Consider the following 16,505-nt stretch of genomic DNA (forward strand, 5'->3'; position numbering starts at 1 on the left):
CGCTCTCTCTCTCTCTCTGTACTTCCCTCTCGCTCTCTCTCTCTCTCTGTACTTCCCTCTCGCTCTCTCTCTCTCTCTGTACTTCCCTCTCGCTCTCTCTCTCTCTGTACTTCCCTCTCGCCTCTCGCTCTCTCTCTCTGTACTTCCCTCTCGCTCTCTCTCTCTCTGTACTTCCCTCTCGCTCTCTCTCTCTGTACTTCCCTCTCGCTCTCTCTCTCTGTACTTCCCTCTCGCTCTCTCTCTCTCTCTGTACTTCCCTCCGTTGCTCTCTCTCTCTCTCTGTACTTCCCTCCGTTGCTCTCTCTCTCTCTCTGTACTTCCCTCTCGCTCTCTCTCTGTACTTCCCTCTCGCTCTCTCTCTCTCTGTACTTCCCTCTCGCTCTCTCTCTCTCTCTGTACTTCCCTCTCGCTCTCTCTCTCTCTGTACTTCCCTCTCGCTCTCTCTCTCTCTGTACTTCCCTCCGTCGCTCTCTCTCTCTCTCTCTGTACTTCTCTCTCTCGCTCTCTCTCTCTCTCTGTACTTCCCTCTGTCGCTCTCTCTCTCTCTTGTACTTCCTTCTCTCTCGCTCTCTCTCTCTCTGTACTTCCCTCTCGCTCTCTCTCTCTCTGTACTTCCCTCTCTCGCTCTCTCTCTCTCTGTACTTCCCTCTCGCTCTCTCTCTCTGTACTTCCCTCTCGCTCTCTCTCTCTCTGTACTTCCCTCTCGCTCTCTCTCTCTGTACTTCCCTCTCGCTCTCTCTCTCTGTACTTCCCTCTCGCTCTCTCTCTCTGTACTTCCCTCTCGCTCTCTCTCTCTGTACTTCCCTCTCGCTCTCTCTCTCTCTCTGTACTTCCCTCCGTTGCTCTCTCTCTCTCTCTGTACTTCCCTCTCGCTCTCTCTCTGTACTTCCCTCTCGCTCTCTCTCTCTGTACTTCCCTCTCGCTCTCTCTCTCTCTCTGTACTTCCCTCTCGCTCTCTCTCTCTCTGTACTTCCCTCTCGCTCTCTCTCTCTCTGTACTTCCCTCCGTCGCTCTCTCTCTCTCTCTGTACTTCCCTCTCGCTCTCTCTCTCTCTGTACTTCCCTCCGTTGCTCTCTCTCTCTCTCTGTACTTCCCTCTCGCTCTCTCTCTCTCTGTACTTCCCTCTCGCTCTCTCTCTCTCTGTACTTCCCTCCTCGCTCTCTCTCTCTCTGTACTTCCCTCTCGCTCTCTCTCTCTCTCTGTACTTCCCTCTGTCGCTCTCTCTCTCTCTCTGTACTTCTCTGTCTCTCTCTCTCTCTCTCTCTCTCTCTCTGTACTTCCCTCTCTCTAGGCTGTCCGGTTGGAGAGTAGCTTGTACCAGGGGACTCGTTACATGGTGGTGGTCTCCACTAACGGCCGTCAGGACACCGAGGAGAGCTTGGTGCTGGGTATGGACTTCAGCCCTGCAGACAGGTGTGTGTGTGGACTCAGTCCAATACGATCTCTATCACAGAGAAATGTGGTGTAGTAACACAGGCTTATTGTGTGGGTCTTCCAGCTCGTGCTCGGTGGGGCTGGTTCTCCCTCTATGGAGCGACTCGCTGATACACCTGGATGGAGACGGGTAACAATGTCTCTCACACATACACACCATACTGACAGGGACACACTCATCTCCACAGATGTATGTTTCAGAGGACTTTCAGGAAAAAGGGACCTTGTAAATTCTTATGAGTGCTTATTTCTCTCTCTCTCTCAGGGGTTTCAGTGTGTCCACTGATAACAGGATCCATGTATTCAAGCCTGTGTCGGTGCAGGCCATGTGGTGAGTACACTTTTCAGAATATTCTGTTTTTGGTTTGTTTCCACCATGCTAGCTAATGTCTGATACACCTCTTCTTTGTTATTTTACCTTGCATACCATTTACCTTTTGATCTTCTCAATTTCTCATCAATGTCACATTCTCCCCCCCCCCCCCACCCACGGTCTCTCCATCCTTCTCTGCCCATTTCTCTCCATCCCTCTATCTTCTCCCTCTACCCCCTCTCATCCTTCTCTATACCACCCCTCTCCATTTCTCTCCACTCCCCCCCTCTCCATTTCTCTCCACTCCCCCCCTCTCCATTTCTCTCCACTCCCCCCCTCTCCATTTCTCTCCACCCCCCCCTCTCCATTTCTCTCCACTCCCCCCCTCTCCATTTCTCTCCACTCCCCCCCTCTCCATTTCTCTCCACTCCCCCCCTCTCCACTCTCCTCTCCACTCCCCCCTCTCCACTCTCCTCTCCACTCCCCCCCCTCTCCACTCTCCTCTCCACTCCCCCCCTCTCCACTCTCCTCTCCACTCCCCCCCTCTCCATTTCTCTCCTCTCCTCTCCCCCCCTCTCCATTTCTCTCCACTCCCTCTCCCAGGTCTGCTCTGCAGTCGCTCCACAAGGCGTGTGAGGTGGCTCGTTGCCATAACTACTTCCCCGGCAGTCTGTTCCTGACCTGGGTCAGCTACTACCAGAGCCGGGTCTCCTCTGACCAATCGCGCATCAACGAGTGGAACGCCATGCAGGACGTCCAATCACACCGTGCCGACTCTCCCGTGATGTTCTCTGACGTGTGAGTGTCATAAACGCGCTACATGATGCGTGGGACTGTTTCAACGTTGATGTTTATTTGCCGTGTGTAATCACTACATTGGAAATGTTTTATGACTTGAGGTCCCATGATCAACACATAGCCGATGTGCAGTAAAACAAAACGTGTGTTGTCACCAGAGACATGTATTGTTCAGATGTTGACAGGGCTACAACCAGCTTCACAAGGCTCTGGTCCTGAGGAATAACTATCTCTGCCATCAAGTTCTTGTTTAACTGCCTAATTAGGTGAAGGTGGATTAAGAAGGAGGGTTTAAACATCCTTGCTGTTTCTATGGACCTGAAAGGGACCTTCTAGAAATAGTTATTGTTAAAATCTCACATAGTGCTGGTGTACGCTATACACTACACACACACCGCTATACGCCGCTACACACACTCCGCTATACACTACACACACACTGCTATACGCCGCTACACACACTCCGCTATACACTACACACACACCGCTATACGCCGCTACACACACTCCGCTATACACTACACACACACCGCTATACGCCGCTACACACACTCCGCTATACACTACACACACACCGCTATACGCCGCTACACACTACACACACACTGCTATACGCCGCTACACACACTCCGCTATACACTACACACACACCGCTATACGCCGCTACACACACTCCGCTATACACTACACACACACCGCTATACGCCGCTACACACACTCCGCTATACACTACACACACACTGCTATACGCCGCTACACACACTCGCTAACGCCGCTACACACACTCCGCTATACACTACACACACACCGCTATACGCCGCACACACACTCCGCTATACACTACACACACACTGCTATACGCCGCTACACACACTCCGCTATACACTACACACACACTGCTATACGCCGCTACACACACTCCGCTATACACTACACACACACTGCTATACGCCGCTACACACACTCCGCTATACGCCGCTACACACACTCCGCTATACACTACACACACACTGCTATACGCCGCTACACACACTCCGCTATACACTACACACACACTGCTATACGCCGCTACACACACACTGCTATACGCCGCTACACACACACCGCTATACGCCGCTACACACACTCCGCTATACACTACACACACACTGCTATACGCCGCTACACACACTCCGCTATACACTACACACACACCGCTATACGCCGCTACACACACACCGCTATACGCTGCTACACACACTCCGCTATACGCCGCTACACACACTCCGCTATACGCCGCTACACACACACCGCTATACGCTGCTACACACACACCGCTATACGCTGCTACACACACACCGCTATACGCCGCTACACACACACCGCTATACGCCGCTACACACACACCGCTATACGCCGCTATACACACTCCGCTATACGCCGCAACACACACACCGCTATACGCTGCTACACACACTCCGCTATACGCCGCAACACACACTCCGCTATACGCCGCAACACACACACCGCTATACGCCGCTACACACACACCGCTATACGCCGCAACACACACACCGCTACACACACTACACACACGCCGCTATACACACTACACACGGTACACACACGCCGCTACACACACACCGCTATACACACGGTACACACACGCCGCTACACACACACCGCTATACGCCGCTACACACACACGCCGCTACACACACACGCCGCTACACACACACGCCGCTACACACACACCGCTATACGCCGCTACACACACACCACTATACACGCCACACACAACTATACACTACACACACACCACTATATAACACACACAGACACCACTATACCACTATACAACACACCACTATAACACACACACACACACACCACTACATATTCACAGGTGTATACCACTATTATATAGCTCTGTGGTTTATGGCCTGAAAAAGGGTAGAATGGGAGGGGTTAAGAAAGGGTAGAACGGGAGGGGTTAAGAAAGGGAGGGGTTAAGAAAGGGAGGGGTTAACAAAGGGTAGAAAGGGAGGGGTTAAGAAAGGGAGGGGTTAAGAAAGGGAGGGGTTAAGAACGGGAGGGGTTAAGAAAGGGAGGGGTTAACAAAGGGTAGAAAGGGAGGGGTTAAGAAAGGGTAGAAAGGGAGGGGTTAACAAAGGGTAGAAAGGGAGGGGTTAAGAAAGGGAGGGGTTAACAAAGGGTAGAAAGGGAGGGGTTAAGAAAGGGTAGAAAGGGAGGGGTTAAGAAAGGGTCGGGGGGTTAAGAAAGGGAGGGGTTAACAAAGGGTAGAAAGGGAGGGGTTAAGAAAGGGTAGAAAGGGAGGGGTTAACAAAGGGTAGAAAGGGAGGGGTTAAAGAAAGGGAGGGGTTAAGAAAGGGAGGGTTAAGAAAGGGAGGGGTTAAGAAAGGAGGGGTTAAGAACGGGAGGGGTTAAGAACGGGAGGGGTTAAGAAAGGGTAGAAAGGGAGGGGTTAACAAAGGGTAGAAAGGGAGGGGTTAACAAAGGGTAGAAAGGGAGGGGTTAAGAAAGGGAGGGGTTAAGAACGGGAGGGGTTAAGAAAGGGAGGGGTTAAGAACGGGAGGGGTTAAGAACGGGAGGGGTTAAGAAAGGGAGGGGTTAAGAAAGGGAGGGGTTAACAAAGCGGGAGGGGTTAAGAAAGGGAGGGGTTAAGAAAGGGAGGGGTTAAGAAAGGGAGGGGTTAAGAACGGGAGGGGTTAAGAACGGGAGGGGTTAAGAAAGGGTAGGAATAAAGCTGGAAGGGTCAGCGTTTGAAGTCCAGGAGGGAGGGTTATCTCACACACTTCCACTGCCCCGCTCTGTTTCCAGGCCGACGGAGAGAGAGAGGACAGAGCGGCTCATCAAGACTCGTCTGAGAGAGATCATGATGCATAAAGACCTGGAGAATGTCACCTGCAAAGAGGTGTGTGTTCATAACATGCCCTCATAGTTTTTACATTGTCTGTTAGTAGCGTGGTGGAAATGCACATTGTGTGTATGAGCGTATAACCTGTGTGTCTGTCCTAGATCCGCACAGAGCTGGAGGTGCACATGGTGTGTAACCTGTGTGAGTTTAAGGAGTACATAGACAACGAGATGATCCTGATCCTGGGTCAGATGGACAGTCCCACTGAGATATTTGACCATGTTTACCTGGTAGGTCGGTCGATTGGTCTCTCTGGCATTCTTTTCTGATTCTATCCCAGTCTTTTCTCTAGTAATCCTTACTGTTAAACTGGCTATTATTGTCGGCCATTAAACTGGCTTCCACATGACCTTAAGGGGTAAAGGCACATTGGAAAAAAAGCTGGACTGGAGTGGAACTGATCTTAGTGTTTTTGTTTCCCTCCAGGGCTCTGAGTGGAACGCATCCAATTTGGAAGAGCTGCAGAACAGTGGGTAAGTCTTGTTCTAGAGAACTACTACTCCCATACTGCACTGCTCATAAAATTCAAAATCTCAATTCTATTGACATTTCCATTGCCTATCTATAATGACAACCTGGCCACCTCTCTCTCCTTCCCTTGTTCCTCTTTCTCCCTTCATTCCTTCCCTTTTCTCTCCCTCATCCTCATCCTCCCCAGTGTGCAGTATATTCTGAACGTGACGAGGGAGATTGACAACTTCTTCCCAGGTGTGTTTGAGTACCATAACATCCGTGTGTATGATGAAGAGGCTACAGACCTGCTGGCCTATTGGAACGACACCTACAAGTTCATCTCCAGAGCCAGGTGAGTCACTACTGGACTGGCCGACTGACTCAGACCTCTGTGGACTCTCTCTTTCTCTCAACTCTCTCTTTCTCTCAACTCTCTCTTTCTCTCAACTCTCTCTTTCTCTCTTAACTCTCAACTCTCTCTTTCTCTCAACTCTCTCTTTCTCTCAACTCTCTCTTTCTCTCAACTCTCTCTTTCTCTCAACTCTCTCTTTCTCTCTCAACTCTCAACTCTCTCTTTCTCTCAACTCTCTCTTTCTCTCAACTCTCTCTTTCTCTCAACTCTCTCTTTCTCTCAACTCTCTCTCTCAACTCTCTCAACTCTCTCAACTCTCTCTTTCTCTCAACTCTCTCTTTCTCTCAACTCTCTCTTTCTCTCAACTCTGTCTTTCTCTCAACTCTGTCTTTCTCTCAACTCTCTCTTTCTCAACTCTCTCAACTCTCTCTTTCTCTCAACTCTCTCAACTCTCAACTCTCTCAACTCTCTTTCTCTCAACTCTCTTTCTCTCAACTCTCTTTCTCTCAACTCTCTTTCTCTCAACTCTCTCTTTCTCTCAACTCTCTCTTCTCAACTCTCTCTTTCTCTCAACTCTCTCTTTCTCTCAACTCTCTCTTTCTCTCAACTCTCTCTTTCTCTCAACTCTCTCTTTCTCTCAACTCTCTCTTTCTCTCAACTCTCTCTTTCTCTCAACTCTCTCTTTCTCTCAACTCTCTCTTTCTCTCAACTCTCTCTTAACTCTCAACTCTCTCTTTCTCTCTTAACTCTCTTAACTCTCTCTTTCTCTCTTAACTCTCTTAACTCTCTCTTTCTCTCTTAACTCTCTTAACTCTCTCTTTCTCTCAACTCTCAACTCTCTTTCTCTCAACTCTCTCTCTCTTTTCTCTCAACTCTCTCAACTCTCTCTTTCTCTCAACTCTCTCTCAACTCTCTCTTTCTCTCAACTCTCTTTCTCTCAACTCTCTTTCTCTCAACTCTCTCTTTCTCTCAACTCTCTCAACTCTCTCTTTCTCTCAACTCTCTCAACTCTCTCTTTCTCTCAACTCTCTCTTTCTCTCAACTCTCTCGCCACATTAACTTTCACTCACATCTTTCTAGAGATGGGTCTCTGTGTTTCTCTCTGTCTTTCCCATCTTTGTCTGTCTCTCTAATGTTTCTGATCTCTGCTCCTATGTCATTACGTTAACCAGTTATAGTGTGTGTGTTAAATAATGTCTCGTCGTGTCCCTGTAGGAAAGCAGGAGCTAAGTGTTTGGTTCACTGTAAGATGGGTGTGAGTCGCTCTGCGTCCACGGTGATAGCCTACGCTATGAAGGAGTACGGCTGGGACCTGGAGAGAGCATTCAACTTCGTTAAGGAACGACGTGCTGTCACCAAACCTAACCCCTCCTTCATGAGACAGCTAGAGGAGTACCAGGGCATACTGCTGGCCAGGTACACACACACACACACACTGCACTAGCTAATACACATACCCATTCACTCTCACTCACTCAGGTTGCATTGTCTGTCACTTACAGCACAAACCCAGTAAAGACATTCTAAGCAGATGTTAGTTGTGAGAAACACACTGTTCTTTCCATGAGACTGACCAGTAAATCCAGGTGAAGCTATGTTCCCTTACTGATGTCACTTGTTAAATCCACTTCAGTCAGTGTAGATGAAGGAGAGGAGACAGGTTAAAGAAGGTTTAAAACGCCTTCATACAACAGAGACAGGGATTGTGTGTCATTCAGAGGGTGAAGGGGAAGACTAATAATTAAAGTGCCTTTGAATGGGGTATGGTAGTAGGTGCCAGGCGCACTGGTTTGTGTCAAGAACTGCAACGCTGCTGGGTTTTTCACTCTCAACAGTTTCTCGTGTGTATCAAGAATGGTCCACCACCCAAAGGACACCCAGCCACCTTGGAACGCTTTCAACACCTTGTAGAGTCCATGCCCCAATGAATTAAGATGGTTTTCAGGGCAAAAAGGGTGCAACTTAATGTTAGGAATGTGTTCCTAATGTTTTGTACACGTGTGTGTGTGTGTGTGTGTGTGTGTGTGTGTGTGCCTCACACATAAACACACAAGTAACTCCTGGTGTGAATTACCCATGAGTCAGGGGAATTACCCATGAGTCAGCCGGGCCCATGAGTCAGTTTTCAGTCAGCCAATGAGCAGCCAGTCTGGTATGGAGCTGGATGGAGGAGCCTACCAGAAACTAGTATTTAATGTTGATCTCTTCTCTCAATTCCCTCTTTTTTCCTCTTCTTCGGTCATTCTTTCCTTTCTCCCCTGCCTCTCTCCAACTCCCCTCTCTCGCATTACCCTCGCCCCCCCTCTTTCTCTCTCCACTACCCCCTCTCTCCACTACCCCCTCTCTCTCCACTACCCTCTCTCTCCCCCCTCTCTCTCCACTACCCTCTCTCTCCACTACCCTCTCTCTCCACTACCCTCTCTCTCCACTACCCTCTCTCCCCCCTCTCTCTCCACTACCCTCTCTCCCCCTCTCTCTCCACTACCCTCTCTCCCCCCCTCTCTCTCTCCACTACCCTCTCTCCCCCCTCTCTCTCCACTACCCTCTCTCTCCACTACCCTCTCTCCCCCTCTCTCTCCACTACCCTCTCTCCCCCTCTCTCTCCACTACCCTCTCTCCCCCTCTCTCTCCACCCCTCTCTCCACTACCCTCTCTCCCCCTCTCTCTCCACTACCCTCTCTCCCCCCTCTCTCTCCACTACCCTCTCTCCCCCTCTCTCTCCACTACCCTCTCTCCCCCTCTCTCTCCACTACCCTCTCTCCCCCTCTCTCTCCCCCTCTCTCTCCACTACCCTCTCTCCCCCTCTCTCTCCCCCCTCTCTCTCCACTACCCTCTCTCCCCCTCTCTCTCCCCCTCTCTCTCCACTACCCTCTCTCCCCCCTCTCTCTCCACTACCCTCTCTCCCCCCTCTCTCCCACTACCCTCTCTCTCCACTACCCTCTCTCCCCTCTCTCTCCACTACCCTCTCTCCCCCTCTCTCTCCACTACCCTCTCTCCCCTACCCTCTCTCCACTACCCTCTCTCCACTACCCTCTCTCCCCCTCTCTCTCCACTACCCTCTCTCCCCCTCTCTCTCCCCCCTCTCTCTCCACTACCCTCTCTCTCCCCCCTCTCTCTCCACTACCCTCTCTCCCCCTCTCTCTCCACTACCCTCTCTCTCCACTACCCTCTCTCCCCCTCTCTCTCCACTACCCTCTCTCCATTACCCTCTCTCCCCCCTCTCTCTCCACTACCCTCTCTCTCCACTACCCTCTCTCCCCCCTCTCTCTCCACTACCCTCTCTCTCCACTACCCCCCCAGTAAGCAGAGACACAACAAGCTGTGGCGTTCCCACTCGGACAGTGACCTATCGGAGCACCACGAGCCGCTGTGTAAGACCGTCCAACACCCCCACACCCTGGGCCGCTCCCACCCTCGTAACCAGGGTAACAGCCCCGCCGCCCCCTCCCTGCAGGAGCTGCTGCAGCCGCTGGGATCCCCCTCCAACACGGGCCAGGTGGTGCGGTCCATCTCTGAGTGTGGGACCCCTTCTAGTGCAGGGAAGGTGGTACAGTCCAGTAGCCAGCCCAATACTACTGCTACCCAGGAGAATAATCTGGACACTAACCAGGAGACTAGGACTGAAGCTCTGTTGACCTCCACAACCGGGGACCGGTCGTTAGGCACCGGGGACCGGTCGTTAGGCACCGGGGACCAGAATCCTTCAACAGCAGCTACTATTGGTTCCACTGGTTCCCAGGCCCAGGGGGAGTCTGTGTGTTCCCAGTCACCCCCTCTTTCCAACGGCCTGTGTGATTATGAAGAGGACCCCTCAACCCCTCTCCCTCAGCCGCGGGCGGCCACTGTGGTGCCTAACATTTCCACGGTAACCGTGGCGGAGACCGTGCCGGTCGGACGCCCTCATTCGCCCCCTATCCACCACCTCCTTGTCTCCCCCGCCACCCTTCCAACCCCCTCCGATGAAGACGAGACTCCGAAAGCCAAGGAGCCGTCCACCACCTTGCCTAAGGAAAAATACTGCCAGCTGCAGGTGACACCATCAGTGCCTGAGTCATCGTCGATGACCCCGGAAACAAGCACACAAACAGCAGGACCACAAGAGCCGTCCACACCAGTGCCTGACAAGAAACTAGACTGTGACCAGCGGTTACCTGGGGCATCATTGGGCAGTTCAGCATTACAACAACCCTCCAGTATTGAGGTACTCATCATTAGTCAGCCCAGTGCTCCCCCTCAGGACCCTGCTCTCGAGGCGGAGGGGTCCTCGGCTCTCAGCACAGACCACATCAACTTCTTCAGCGCCAGAGAGAAGTTCCAGGGCCTGACTCAGGATGGGAGGACCCGTTGCCTTTCTGATCAGGCACTGCAGCAGACACCTCAGCCCATACCCAGGGATCCAGGACAGGAACAGCAGGAGGATCCCTCTGCTGTGGCGACTGGGGAGGAGGAGGAGGTCGAGGAGAGGAAGAGGGTGAGACTATTTGAATGATTTTGATCAAATCCTGTGATGAGTCTTTGCACTGTAATAAAGGCAATTGGTGATTTAATTAGGGTTTGACTATCTGTAGTTGCAATACAACTGTTCCACACAGAAGCATGTTCATACAGAAATACACTCACCGGACAGTTTATTACCCTGTTCACAAAAATGCATTGCTCCTACAGACAGTGAGTCACGTAGCTGTGGCTTGCTATTTAAAGCAGGCAGACAGGCATCGAGGCATTCAGTTACTGTTTGATTGAATGTTAGAATGGGCAAAACGACTGACCTAAGCAACTTTTAGCGTGGTATGATTGTCGGTGCCAGTATCTCAGAAACAGCCGCCCACCTGGGCTTTTCACGCACGACAGTGTCTTGGGTTTACCGAGAACGGTAGGATAAACCAAAAATATCAAGTCAGCGGCAGAGAGGTCAAAGGAGAATGGCAAGAATCGTGCAAGCTAACAGGCGGGCCCCAAACGGACAAATAACAGTGGTGTGCAGAATGGCATCTCGGAATGCACAACTCGTTGCTCTTTGTCACAGATGGGTTCCACTCTTATCAGCTAAAAACTGGATGTCAGATAGCCTAGCGGGTTAAGAGCATTGGGCCAGTAACCGAAAGGTTGCTGGTACGAATCCCGAGCCGACTAGGTGAAACATCTGTCTGTGCCCTTGAGCAAGACACTTAATGCTCCTGTAAGTCACTCTGGATAACAGCACCTGCTAAATCAGGGGTTCCCAAACTTTTTCACTCGTGGCCCCTCTTCCAGCATTGGGGAACATCCCGCGCCCCCAGCTAGCACCCACGTCTATTTCTATGGGCACAAGCACCGTTCATGACACCACAAACTGTTCACACTGCTCTTGTTGGAAAGAATTTTGCAGGTTTAAAGCTTATTTCCTGCAGTTCTTTACATTTTGTCATGGGGTGGAAAGAACATTTTGCAGATGTTAAAGCTAATTTTCTTGCAATTCTACACATTTTGCCATGTATAATGTGTATTCATGTGATATTTAGTGACAAAAAAATGACAACAAAATCTATGGGCTAAAAAAACCAAAAGAAATGCTAGCTAAGATGGGCCAGTCCGATCTGCAGCAACTGCGTGATGCATCAGCATGGAACAACATACCTGTTGAACGTTTCTGACCTGTAGAATCCATGCCCTGAAGATATGAGTACCTAATAGATTCAGTTGTGTGTTTGTGTTCTCCAACATCACCACCCAGTGGTGTTAGTGGGGATCTTAAGAAAATTAATTTAGGCTACCAACTTGCAAAAGGACTACTTCTATATTGTTATTTATTGTACTGATTGCTGTTCTTTCTCTCAGGAGAGCATTGTCTCTGTTCACCTCATAGTCACTGAACTGGAGTCCATGACGCACACTGTGGCCCCTCCCCCTGGCCCTCCCAGCCAACCAGAGCCTACTGCTTCCCAGGACCACGAAGTGGGTCAGTCAAACCAGGAAGTAGAGGGCAAAGATGCAGAGTCACAGCAAGAAGTGGAGGTTGTCAAAGAGGAAGTGAAGGATGAAGCAGAAGAGATGGAAGCAGTCTCCCACTCTCCTCCCGCCCCTCACTCTGCTGATTGGGCGATGGGCTCTGTGCGCCGCGTCACCCAACAGCTGGAGCAGCGAATGAGGCAGGACTCCCCTTCCCCTCCTCCACCTTCCCTCCCCCCCACCCACCCCCATCGTCGCTCCCCTCTCTTCCCTCACTCAAGAGAACACTCCCCTCCTGCCTCTCACCCCTTCCCAGAGACAAACTCCAACCCCCAGAATGCACCACGCTGCCTGCAGGGGTCAGAGGTCAGCACTGTGCAGGAAAAGGATGGGGGCTGTAGTCCTATGGAGGAAGATGGAGGACAGGAGGCTTGGAGAGAAGGTTTACATGAAGACAGTGTCCAAATGCACAAACACAACCTTAGTGATGGCAGCCTTGCATCTACCCTCCACCCTACCCTCATCACCCCTCTCTATCCTACCCTAAACTCCGTCATCGACCCCCTCTCTTCCGTGGATTTCCTGTGTCTGGAGGGGGTGACAGAGTTTGAGTCGGGCACAGACTGGGACAGTCTCCCGGGTCGAGGACTCCCCGGTGACGACATCATGAGGGAGACATGGGAAACTCTGCGGGAGCTGGGGGCGTTCCTTCGCCAGGTGAGCGGGGGCGGAGCCAAGGTACCCAGGTGTGTGGGCCAGGTGTGGGGGGAAGGTACGCAGGCGAGGCAGAAGAGGGTCAGGGGTGGCGACAGGCAGAGAGCCAGGGAGGTGGAGGCACGGATTCGCCAGGCTGGGCTTACACCGCCCTCCCTGATGAAGCGCTCTGCCTCATTGGCTAAGCTGGGCTGCTTAGAGCTGTCGGCCAATGACCTGAGCAATTGGGATATTAGCCCCACCTCTCTGGCGACACCCGCTGTGGAACCCCTCCTTCCTTCCACAGCAGCTGACGAGTCCTCCAGGAAACTGAGGGTGCTGTTCCACAATGCCCTGTGTCCTTCTGTCTCGACCAGCAGGCAAGAGTCCCTCACCAACAGAGCGGAGAGGCCTTGTGAGAGTGGACACACCCCCTCAGAACACTTGCATTCTCCTACATCCAATCAAGGCTGGCAGAAGGGGAAACGTCGTGACTCTGGCCACGCCCCCTCGCTGACGCCTGACCTGATCTCCGTGGCAACACGACAGCAGTACGGAAGGACACACCCCCTACGTAGGCTGAAGAAACGGACTGTCAGCACCCTCTACCACACTATGTGACCCTCACTGTGTGTGAGAGAGTGATGAAAACTGGTTCATTTCTTTCTGGAACTATTTGAAAGCTGGTCAAACGCCAGCCACTTCCCTTAGCCCCTACCACCTTCCCTGGCAGATGATAGTCAGATGTGTGTAAAATATGCCAGCCTCCTCTAGGATCATTGGAAGGCTAGATGGATTATAGCTAACACAAAGCTGATCGCTTCAGGGCGTGAGGGCATCATGTATGTAGTGACTTCTAGGATGTGTAATGTTTCTTGTTGCATACTGTATGTAGTGTGTATTTGAGTTATCATTTTAGGATGTCCTTTGTTTTCTATTGGTTGGAGTCTGAACTGTTTGTGTGAGGCAGAATATCTCCGTGTGTGTGTGTGTTTTAAAATAATGTTTGACTTTTGTGTACATAATAGGAAGTGTGTGTGGGACTGAAAAGTGCAGTTTCTCCCTTCCTATCAGAAATAACAATGATATGGGGAGGTTTCTCAAATATGCACTTTAGTGTTTTTTGATTAATGTATGGTTCCTACTCTTGGAGCATGCTTAATGTGAGTTGAATAGTTGTGAGTATTTTACAGTGCAGAAATGTCATTTCCTTTTAAATCTGTAAATATTCTCATTTTTTTATGTGCTTAAACTGTGACCAATAAATAATGACAACTTAACTCCGACTGTTTCTCAAAAGGACCACAAAATATTTCTTTACGTATGACATATAGACTGACGACAGAACGGTGTGCAATGTTGAATTCAATGGAAATGGTTCTGTACAGAACGAGTTAAGAACCGTTCTGTACAGAACCAGTTAAGAACCGTTGTGATTACGGTGAGCTGCATGAGTTTTGGCATTTCAGATGTTCACACCCATATTAATCAGGCCACACCTCACCATCCAAACCTGCACTTTCACCACGTGTCATTCAGTACAAACTGCACGCACCCCAGTTCTTCCTCTGTCCTTTACTTCTCAAAGCTCATTGGAGGAGGAAGTCGACCTTGGATCCTCTCCTCCAATGAGCTTTGAGAACTTAACTACTGTAGTAATATCTTCAGGCACAACCTTTTTGTTTTCAAAAGACATTCAAAAGAGAGAAATGGTAATGGCATCTTTTTGTAGGCACTAACTCTGCCATGGTTCGTTGGAGAAAATGAATGGCTATTTTGGATAAACACAGGCTTAGGAGACCTAATACGTTCTGTTTGATAATCATCAGCTAATTTCACTTGAAGAATTAGTCAATAAAAAAAACAAAGGCTTCATTAAGGTCATGTTCGCTGCTATTATCTCAGGACAAAATAATAAGCCACTGTTAACTCAGACCAAATGTTCTGCATTTATTCCAAAACCCCATTCATTTATCCTATAGGGATGGCTGAACAAAAATATCAAAGATTTTACTGAGTTACAGTTCATATATTCATTAGGCCCTAATCCATAGATTTAAAGTGGTTGTTCCACTGGATATCATAAGGTGAATGCACCAATTTGTAAGTCGCTCTGGATAAGAGTGTCTGCTAAATGACTTAAATGTAAATGTAAATTTCACATGACTGGGCAGGGGTGCAGCCATAGGCCCACCCACTCAGAATTAGTTTTTTCCCACAAAAGGAGTTTATAACAGAGGGAAATACTCCTCAGCACCCCCCTTCAGATTATCCTGCAGGTGAAGAAGCCGGATGTGGACGGACATACGTGGTATGCGGCCAACTTCTCTAAAACGATGTTGGAGGTGCCTTATGGTACAGAAATGAACATAAAATTCTCTGGCAACAGCTCTGGTGGACATTCCTACAGTCAATTGCACACACCCTCAAAACATCTGTGGTGTTGTGTGATAAAATAACACATTTTAGAGGAGCCTTTTATTGTCCCTAGCACAAGGTGCAATGATCATTCTGTTTAATCAGCTTCTTGATATGCCACACCTGTCAGGTGGATGGATTATCTTGGGAAAGGAGAAATGCTCACTAACAGGGAGGTAAACGTGTGTGCACAACATTTTAAAGAAATAAGCTTTTTGTGCTTATGGAACATTTTTGGGATATTTTTTTTCAGCTCATGAAACATGGGACCAACACTTTACATGTGTTTATATTTTTGTTCAGTATAATTTCCAGGTTTTAGGACTACAATCTGGTGAGCTCTATGCAAGCCCGATCAATGATTACACTTTTAATCGTTACCATCTTTTCCACAGTGAGTCACTAGCTAAGTTTCCATCCAATTAGAGCAGTGGTGTTTCCATCTTTTCCACAGTGAGTCACTAGCTAAGTTTCCATCCAATTAGAGCAGTGGTGTTTCCATCTTTTCCACAGTGAGTCACTAGCTAAGTTTCCATCCAATTAGAGCAGTGGTGTTTCCATCTTTTCCACAGTGAGTCACTAGCTAAGTTTCCATCCAATTAGAGCAGTGGTGTTTCCATCTTTTCCACAGTGAGTCACTAGCTAAGTTTCCATCCAATTAGAGCAGTAGTGTTTCCCTCTTTTCCACAGTGAGTCACTAGCTAAGTTTCCATCCAATTAGAGCAGTAGTGTTTCCCTCTTTTCCACAGTGAGTCACTAGCTAAGTTTCCATCCAATTAGAGCAGTAGTGTTTCCACCAGACAGGCGCTTATGACGTACTCTTTCACACCGAATAAAAATGTAACGTTTCCATCGCATTTCAACTACCGGTTTATCACAACTGTTCCGTTAAATAGCAAATGTGCTTTGGTCATGGCAGTGGTGTAAAGTACTACTTTGGTTGTTTTTTGTAGGAACCTGTACTTTATATTTTGGAAAACTTTTACTTCACTGAATAACTTTTTACTCCATACATTTTCCCTGACACCCAAAAGTACTCATAACATTTTGAATGCTTAGCAGGACAGGAAAATGGTCAAATTCACACACTTATGAAGAGAACAACCCTGGTCATCCCTACTGCCTCAGATCTGGCGGACTCACAAACGAAGCATGTGTTCAATGGTATCTGAGTATTGGAGTGTGACCCTGGCTGTCCA

General features: G+C 49.5%; 1 protein-coding gene across 3 annotated transcripts in view; it reads left to right on the forward strand.

The window, feature by feature from the left end:
* LOC106563791 (protein phosphatase Slingshot homolog 1) overlaps positions 1 to 14,168 on the forward strand; it is a 72,797-nt gene extending 58,629 nt beyond the window's left edge. For all 3 annotated transcript variants that reach the window (XM_014129649.2, XM_014129648.2, XM_014129647.2), the window contains 11 exons: positions 1,292 to 1,413; positions 1,499 to 1,564; positions 1,700 to 1,765; positions 2,351 to 2,545; positions 5,366 to 5,459; positions 5,564 to 5,692; positions 5,889 to 5,935; positions 6,121 to 6,267; positions 7,483 to 7,683; positions 9,568 to 10,738; positions 12,085 to 14,168. In XM_014129649.2, the coding sequence (XP_013985124.1) occupies positions 1,292 to 1,413; positions 1,499 to 1,564; positions 1,700 to 1,765; positions 2,351 to 2,545; positions 5,366 to 5,459; positions 5,564 to 5,692; positions 5,889 to 5,935; positions 6,121 to 6,267; positions 7,483 to 7,683; positions 9,568 to 10,738; positions 12,085 to 13,509 (3,663 nt within the window). In that variant the 3' untranslated portion in view covers positions 13,510 to 14,168. The remainder of the gene's footprint in view (positions 1 to 1,291; positions 1,414 to 1,498; positions 1,565 to 1,699; positions 1,766 to 2,350; positions 2,546 to 5,365; positions 5,460 to 5,563; positions 5,693 to 5,888; positions 5,936 to 6,120; positions 6,268 to 7,482; positions 7,684 to 9,567; positions 10,739 to 12,084) is intronic.
* The last annotated feature ends 2,337 nt before the right edge of the window (positions 14,169 to 16,505 follow it).

The sequence above is a fragment of the Salmo salar genome, chromosome ssa11 (genome assembly GCF_905237065.1).
Source record: "Salmo salar chromosome ssa11, Ssal_v3.1, whole genome shotgun sequence".
Classification (NCBI taxonomy): Eukaryota; Metazoa; Chordata; class Actinopteri; order Salmoniformes; family Salmonidae; genus Salmo; species Salmo salar.